The sequence below is a fragment of the Ipomoea triloba genome, chromosome 4 (assembly GCF_003576645.1).
Source record: "Ipomoea triloba cultivar NCNSP0323 chromosome 4, ASM357664v1".
In the NCBI taxonomy this organism is placed as follows: Eukaryota; Viridiplantae; Streptophyta; class Magnoliopsida; order Solanales; family Convolvulaceae; genus Ipomoea; species Ipomoea triloba.
Window position 1 is genome coordinate 13,504,440 of NC_044919.1, and position 8,269 is coordinate 13,512,708.

General features: G+C 35.6%; 1 protein-coding gene and 1 long non-coding RNA gene across 2 annotated transcripts; one reads left to right on the plus strand and one right to left on the minus strand.

The window, feature by feature from the left end:
* Nucleotides 1-1,251: 1,251 nt before the first annotated feature.
* LOC116015844 lies at nt 1,252-2,196 on the minus strand. Its single transcript, XM_031256011.1, has one exon. It carries the CDS (start codon nt 2,194-2,196, stop codon nt 1,252-1,254), a length of 945 nt encoding a protein of 314 aa, XP_031111871.1.
* Nucleotides 2,197-2,754: 558 nt separating this feature from the next.
* LOC116014794 lies at nt 2,755-4,647 on the plus strand. The gene is made up of 6 exons (XR_004097490.1): nt 2,755-2,891; nt 3,419-3,537; nt 3,627-3,901; nt 4,017-4,124; nt 4,235-4,333; nt 4,460-4,647. It is a non-coding gene; the product is annotated as an uncharacterized LOC116014794 (long non-coding RNA).
* The last annotated feature ends 3,622 nt before the right edge of the window (nt 4,648-8,269 follow it).

Consider the following 8,269-nt stretch of genomic DNA (forward strand, 5'->3'; position numbering starts at 1 on the left):
TAGGCTTTTAAAAAGGCTTTAGGCCAGGCCAGGCCAACTGTAGGCTCAGGCTTGAACCTAAAAAAAGCCTACATACAGGCTCAGGCTTTCGATTTCCATAGCAGGCCCAGGCCTAATTTTCTAAAGCCCTGTTCGGCCTAGCCTATTTCCACCTAATAGTTATGCCGTGGACCCAGGTCCACCTTGCAAGGTGGACCTGGGTCCAAAAACGACGTCGTTTTGTTGGTTTTTTTTTTTTAATATTGGCCTGAAATGTGGAACACCAACTCTACATTCACATACACTATACTCTACATTCACACATTATAGGGTTATATGTTTAGTAACTATATTACCACTGTTATGCATTCACACATTCAAAACTCTATATTCACAGGTCCTATATTCTATATTCACAACTTGAGAACTCCACATTCACACATTACAGGGCTACAAGTTGCCAGAACTTCTTAACTCTATTACAGATTCACACATGCATAACTCTACATTCACGATTTCTATACTCCATATTCACAATTTGAAACTTCTACATTCACACATTTCTGGGCAACTCTACATTCACACAATCATAAGTTTACATTCACGATTTCTATACTCTACATTCACACTTTGAAACCTCTATATTCACACATTTTTTGACAACTTTAATTCAGCAATGTGTTTACTAAAAAAACAAAAACAAAAAAAGAAAAAAAAAAACGTAGTTTAGGACCCAGGTCCACCTTGCAAGGTGGACCTGGGTCCACAACATAATTTGCGATTTCCACCCTTAATTAAATGGATGGTTAAGATGATTCAGATTTATATTGTTCATAGAAATTACCTAATTTAACCATACTTTTATGATTTTCCGTCAAAATTTCCATCAATTATCTCCTCCCATGTTAATATCACCGTTAACTCTTCGTCAAACGAGTTATCACCCTCCAGTAGCCATGACCACGGTTCGGTTCCGGTTCTGAAATTGGCTAAACCGGAACCGAACCTTACAGGTACGGTTCCAAGTACGGTTCAGAACTGGCGGTTCCGGTTCGAACCGCCGGTTCGGAACCGGATTTAAAAAAAAATTGTAACTTTTTTTAATTTTTAAAATTGTCCAAATTCAACCATTAATATTTTTTGTTGAAAATTTTTCATTCTAAAATGTTTTTAAAATAGTTATATTAAATATTTAAACTTCAAAGTTAATATATATTTAAAAAAAATTGTTATAGTTGAATTTTAAAATGTTATTTAAAGTCTAAACTTTAATCAAACAATAATTTTTTGACAAACAAAGGAATACCATATATTAAAACCAATGCGAAATACAACTAGGCGGGCAGACTCCCACACCCGAAGGACAAAGGAAGAACCAGTTGCCCGTGCTAACATATGAGCCACTTGATTCGCCGACCTATTGACATGACGAACCAAAACGTTCCCAATGTCACAAGCAATCGAACGACACTGCTTAGTAACTAAACCAACTATAGAAAAATCTTGTCTAACAGAATTAAAACTTGAACAGAAATTTAAACAATCTGACTCCATATAAAATCTTCTCTCCTTAAAAAATCTTCTCTTCGGACGCGACTTGATCCATGAAAGCGCCTCCTTCACAGCCAAAGCTTCTGCTAGATAGGGATCCTGAGAGCAATGCAATTGACCACTTAGCGCCGCCACAAAGAGACCCTCATGATTACGAAGAACAGCACCAAATGTCGCACCAGCGGAATGGATAGCAGCGTCAACATTACATTTCAAGAAACCAAGTGGAGGTGGTTTCCAATCATTATTACGTACAAGCTGCGCCTGACCTGTGCTAGAAATTGTTGGCCAAGCTTCCTGCCATGCAGAAAGAAGAGAACCCATGTAACGCCGCATATCAGCTAGCTGCCACTGTTTACTATTCCAAACCGCATCGTTACGGACTTTCCACAACACCCAAAACTTAACAGCCATAAGAACTCCTAGCTCCACATCTGTGTCACGTAGTGTTGATTCCACAAAATCCACAAAGCTCAGTCCATGAAGCACATCATCACAACACCAGAGTTGACGAGCCACAGTACATTCACATAAAATATGTGATATTGTTTCATACTGTGAACTACAAAGTGGACATCCTCCTCCAAAACTCACACCTTTAGACTTTAGAACTTCACGCACCGGTAAGATATGTCTCATGCAACGCCATAGAAAGGTTTTTACCATCGGCGGCACCTTTAAATTCCACAACCTCCTCCACTCAACAAATACAACGTAACCGAGACCTCTTGCGTAAGGAGATTACGGTTTGGAAACGGTGTGGCAGTGTGTAACTGTGTATATAATATAATATATAATGTGCGTTGGGTGTGTGTGTGTACTATAATTATATATATATGTCAATTGTCATATGTGCTAGGGTAGTAGGGTGTATATAAATTATAATATAATATATAATATGAGTGGCTAATGGCTCTAGATGGTGTGTGTGTGTGTGTCAGTGTGTAAGTGTGAATATACTATATAAATAAATATAATAAATATAATATATAATGTGGCCTGCCAGTAGGCAAAAGCCAAAGTATAAATTTTTTTTTTTTTTTTTTTTAAATTTCACGGTTTCGGAACCGGAACCGGAACCGTACGGGCGGTTCCGGTTCCGGTTCGGTTTGTACAGTACCCGGTTCGGTTCGAACCGGACGGTTCGAACCGAACCGTGGTCATCCCTACCCTCCAGGAGCTACTCCCGCGTAGCCAATTCGATACTCTTCACGGATTCGCGCCCTACAGCTTCACCCGCTTCACTCGCTCTCCCTTTGTAATCACCCAAATTCCTCATCGATTCCTCCCGGTTTGCCAAATGGCAGACGGATTTTACCCGGATTCCTCATCGATTCCTCCCGGTTTGCGTCACCCATCTGGTAAGTTCTTGAAGTATATTCTTTATTTGTATGACTGAATGCCCAAGTTCTGGTTTTTTGTTTTTTCAATTTTTTTTTTTTTTTTTTGGGGAAATCATGCTACTGTAATCTACAAGACTCCTATGTTTGCCCTTTGATCTTGTTGGTTGCGAGTAGTTGACTTAGAACTTGAGCAGGTCAGTAAATTTTGTAATGCCATGGAATAGAAATTTAATTTTACTTTGTTGAGCATGTATAAACTTTTCTAGAACAGAGTAGGTCACTCAGTTTATAGTGCACATGGCTTATTGATTTCTTATCTGATTTCTGTTTGCAGTTTTAGATTTAGTTGTTTAATTTGCCATTGTTTACTTGGTCCTGTTTTAGACCATATTGTAAGAAAGACATGTTAATGAGATACTTATGAGATGACAAAAATGATAAGCTTGACAAGTTAAGAGAATATGATAATTAGGGATATCATCCACTCTTTTTCCATTGTTTAGTTTCATAGAATAGTATATATTATGTGATTTTGTGTCCTGCAGGACTTGGATGACATGAATATTGAGATTATGAGGAATACCCAGTACAAGGCATACTTGAGGCAGGAAAACCATTCTATAGACTCCATTGTTTAGCCCCAACCAACCGTTTTGCCAAAGAGGTAGATTCAGATTCTTTCTTGCCCTAGAAATGAGATTACTCTATCAGTAGGAAAGTATTTACTGATCTTGGTATGTAATGGTGAGGCAGGTGACTAAAAGAGTGGAAACTGCTGATGGTGTGTGGAAGCACTGGAACTGGAGAACAGAAGGAGACCTTATGCTTAATGGAGCCTACTTCATTGCATCTGGGCGTGTGTCGTTAGCTAGCTATGCAAGGGCTTCTAATAACCAAGAAAATATATAAGATTGGGTGCAGCTCAAGTATTATCCAGGATTGAGCGTTTTTCCAAGTCTAAGGAAGGACAGGTTGATGGCCCTATAATAACCAAGAAAATATATAAGATTGGTAACAGTGAACTCATGGTTAGTGCATAGTATTTTTTACTTCTGTACACAAGAGTTATGCACGTATAGTCCTAATAAAAATTTTCTCTTGTGCTTCTGAAGGTAATAAAAATTTTCTCTTGTGCTTCTGAAGGTACTTGTAGCAAAAGCCTCTGGTAAGACAAAAGTTTATTTGGCTACGGATCTCAATGAGCCTGTTATTCTTCATTGGGCATTATCCAGAAAACCTGGAGAGTGGTTGGTAAGATGCTGGAAGTAATTGATTCAAGACTAATGAACTCCAAAATATTTAAATTCTATGAGCAGATTTGCCCATCTTTATGTAGATTCATATGTGGTGAATATTTGCAGGCACCACCTGCAAATGTATTGCCTCATGGATCAGTTTCCTCACATCATTATGCTCAAACCCAATTCTCAAGTTGTGTTTCAGATAATCTGTCTGATAGAGTATGCACTTGATTCCTTGTCATTTTAGTTTATTTTGTGAAAGTGCTGCAAATTCAGTGATTGTAACTTGAACCTTTATGTTGACAAGTCTTGGGAGATGACTCATTTCTGTATATAAATTCTCAGGTCCAATCCTTAGAAATTGGAATTGGGGATGGAGATTTCACTGGCATGCCATTTGTTCTTTTGTCGGGTAGAAACTGGATAAAAGTCAGGGGTTCAAACTTTTATGTTCACTTTAGTATTAGACTAAGTATTTAGACTAGCATTTAGACAAAGTTACAAACAATTATATTAGTGACAATTACAATCAATCTTCGACTATATTATTTTGCATTCATAAACATAGAATTACATATTTAAATAAATAAATTCAATATTTAATTTTATATGCATGAACAAATCCAATATAATCTTGCATTGATATAGTTTAAAGTATTTATTTAAAAATAAACATTGGGCATTATCCCAATCGCGCAAGGCCGGTGAAAAACTAGTTATAAATAATAAGAATCGAAGTCATTAAAAGTTTCTAAGGATGTATATTCAATTTGAAATTTTAATGACTTTTATAGACTTTTTAAAATAAAAAGTCAATAAAAGTCTATGAATGATTTTTATATAGACTCTTACAAAGTTTACAAAATTTTAGAATGACTATATGAAAGTTTTTTTTAGAGGAAAAAATGGTAGATATATAGATTAATGCATACATAAGCTGAAAGACACATTCCGGAGGAATCGATTCCCAGATGCAAAGACCTATCAAGTCAGCTGCTTTAACTAAAGCATGAGCCCAACCCGTTGATTAGTAGTTCTACGAATTAAACTAAAAGAACAATAACTGATAAAGGAAAAGAGGTGAATACAATATTGACAAATAAAATCGAGTTAAGCCCGGTCCTCGAGTCTTCTAGTAATATTGTAGCAGAGATTTTGACGGATCGTTTCCACCTCACATTGTTAAGTTCCTTAGTTTTCAATCACATGATCCGAGCGCCTTGATGGCCAAAATAGAGGATCTTGTAAACAAGGCCGGGGCCATTGGCAATAGCCACAAAAGTACCGTCACTAGAAAAAGTCTACAAAAGTCAAGTTTGAATGCATGCACCCTGTAAGTCAATTTTTTATGCATGCGTATGGATTTGTAATATGAAAACTCTTGGTGCACAGTATTTCAAAGGTATTAAAGAAATCTAGGCAACAAATAAATATAGCTTGTCTTCTATATAATTGTTGAAAAAACGAGATCAAGAAATCAAGAACAAAAACATTTAAAAAACACACAAGATTTATGTGATTTGACAATGTGTCTAAATCTATGGTGCATTTATGGCTACAAGCATCATATTTATATGAAACTCTAACATACTATACATTTACAAACTTAACCATGTATTGTACCATTGGGCAGCTACCCCTACACCTCCGGGCTCCGACCCATTAAACACTCCCAGCTCGTTTTGCTCTATTAAACTCTACCTATCATCTTCTAGTAACATATGATGAGATACACAACAGAAAACTCCACCCAAGTGATTTATTCTCTAAAAAAATTCCAACATGAACATGACACTAAATCTTAAGATTTGATTTAAAAGTATCGATGCAGTCAAACGTTTCTACTAAATAGTACTAAGCTTCTACCAATAAGTCTTTTTGTGAGTTTTAACATTTATATATCCATTGTTACAAATTAATTAATTTGAACCAAGACTAATGTTTTTGACTTTTTTTTAGATTAAAAGTTTGTTTGTCTGTTTGTTTTTGTTTTTGTTTTTGTTTTTTTTAAGTGATGGACCCTTCTTCTTTGAATCAAACTGTTAATAAAATTATTGGTTTTGATGGATTGGAGACTCCAAAGGAGAGTAGTTATAAAGAAAGGGGTTGGTGAAGATGGGGTAAACAATATGGGTTATATGGTCTTTGCTAGGAATTATTGTACTTAAATTTTGATGATGTTAATATTAGAACATTAGATACTCCAATTATTTTATAGCTTGTTTTCAGCTAGGTATATTCTATCTAGGCCAAAAACTAAGGATTCATTTGTTTTTCAACTTGAAGCTTACTAGCTCATTATACCAGCTGGATGCTGCAAAAGCATCAGCTACAGTGTTTCAGCAAAACTGAAGACAACGGACCAGCAGAGTGGATCAGCGGAGCAGACCAGCAGAGCAAACCAGTTGCGTCCTTGAACTTGTTTTTAGAAAATGTCCTAATTAAGTTACTTCATTAGTAGGAGAGGTGAAGCAAATCAGCAGAGATTCCAGAAGTAGTTTGATATGAAGACATCTTAAATTCTCCCCATCGTTGGATGAAGAATTGACATTGTTGCACATTCCGTCCTTTTCAAATTCGCGCAAACTATGGGGAAAAGGACAAAAGTCGTTGCAAAATAAAAAAGGACAAAGGTCATTGTAAAATAAAAAACGAACATACAATTGCAGCATGTTGGAGTCAGTAGCAGTATTGGACACCTGTTGCTTATAGGGCAATAGACAAATTCGAATTTTTTGCAAGACTACCATCTTGCCACCACTTGTATCCTCTATTTATAGAGGACTCCATAGCTCAAAAAAAGTTGTCGTTTTTGCTGTGGTCATTGATTGCCGTATGTAGTATTGTTAAGGTGAAGAGAGATAATTGAAGCTTATCAAGTTTATACTCAGAGCAACTTTGAGCTTAAGAGGGTCACATCTCCCCCATGACATCCCAAAAATGCTTGAAAAACCTAGGTTCATACCGTCTCGATATGGAGCGGAAACATATATGGCAAACAACGCTCCGATCCTTATCCATTATTTAAAAAACAAATTATAAAAACCTAGGCATTTGTTCTAATTAGCTTACAACAAACACATAACGTCTCCACTTAAAAATTCATACAATTGACCTTTAGGCACCTGTTCCACGCCATAATTGATTAATAGGTGACTAAAGTCCTTTTTTATATCACAACAATATTACTATTATGTTATCGTACAATTTTAGGCATCTCGATCTTGTATAGTTGTATGTGTTATTAATTTGTTTGTCCAATTTATGTACTATATACCTCAAAATTGACTAAATCTATCACAAATAATTAATAAATTAATTAAACAAGAAAACGCCACTAGACAGTTGTAAGCCAGGCAAAAGATTCTAAACCACGAGGGACCATATATGCATTGTACCAAGTAATCTCCAAATAATACAAGGTAACAGTAACAGTTGGAAAACAAAAAGAAACCATATCATAAACGCTTGAATTGATTTTAATTAAATTAGATGAACTGATCTCATCTGATGTGCCTCTACTCCATCTTTGTCTGGACGTGAACATGGCATTGAATTTATTTAATTTCTGCTAACATATACTCTCTAGATTTTAGATTGCTCTTCTACACTGCAGAGCATACAATATTACTTGCACAAAATTACAAAGAAAAATAATTGTTGATTCTAATATAAGTTGTAGTAACACTTTTGGTGTGTGGTGTGTTTAATGGTGCATTACTCCCCTTTTTATACTAGTTTGACGTCACGATCTGTAGCGTGCTAGACTAGTTTGGTGTGACGGGTAATTTGAATTGGACAACTCAAATACTAATAAACTTAGACCTTGATTAGGCCATTGTGTTGGACCTTTGTACCTACCATCACTCCAATAATTAATGCTACCAAAAAAAATCTTTTAAAGTAATTATGTATCATTACAATGATATTATGGTGAAGTAGCATATGCATATAAATAACTTTATTTAAATTAAAAAAAAAAAAACATAACTAGTTCCATCCCAACTTTTACAGATATAAAAAAAAAAAAAATATCTATCATAATCATAATTATACATCATGTTTGTAATTTCGAAAAAACAAAAGAAAAGAGAGAGAGAGAGAGAGAGAGAGAGAGAGAGAGAGAGAGAGAGAGAGAGAGAGAGAGAGAGAGAG

Excerpts from the sequence above, each read along its gene's own strand:
- LOC116015844 (XM_031256011.1), bottom strand. The coding sequence starts at position 2,196 with ATGGTAAAAACCTTTCTATGGCGTTGCATGAGACATATCTTACCGGTG.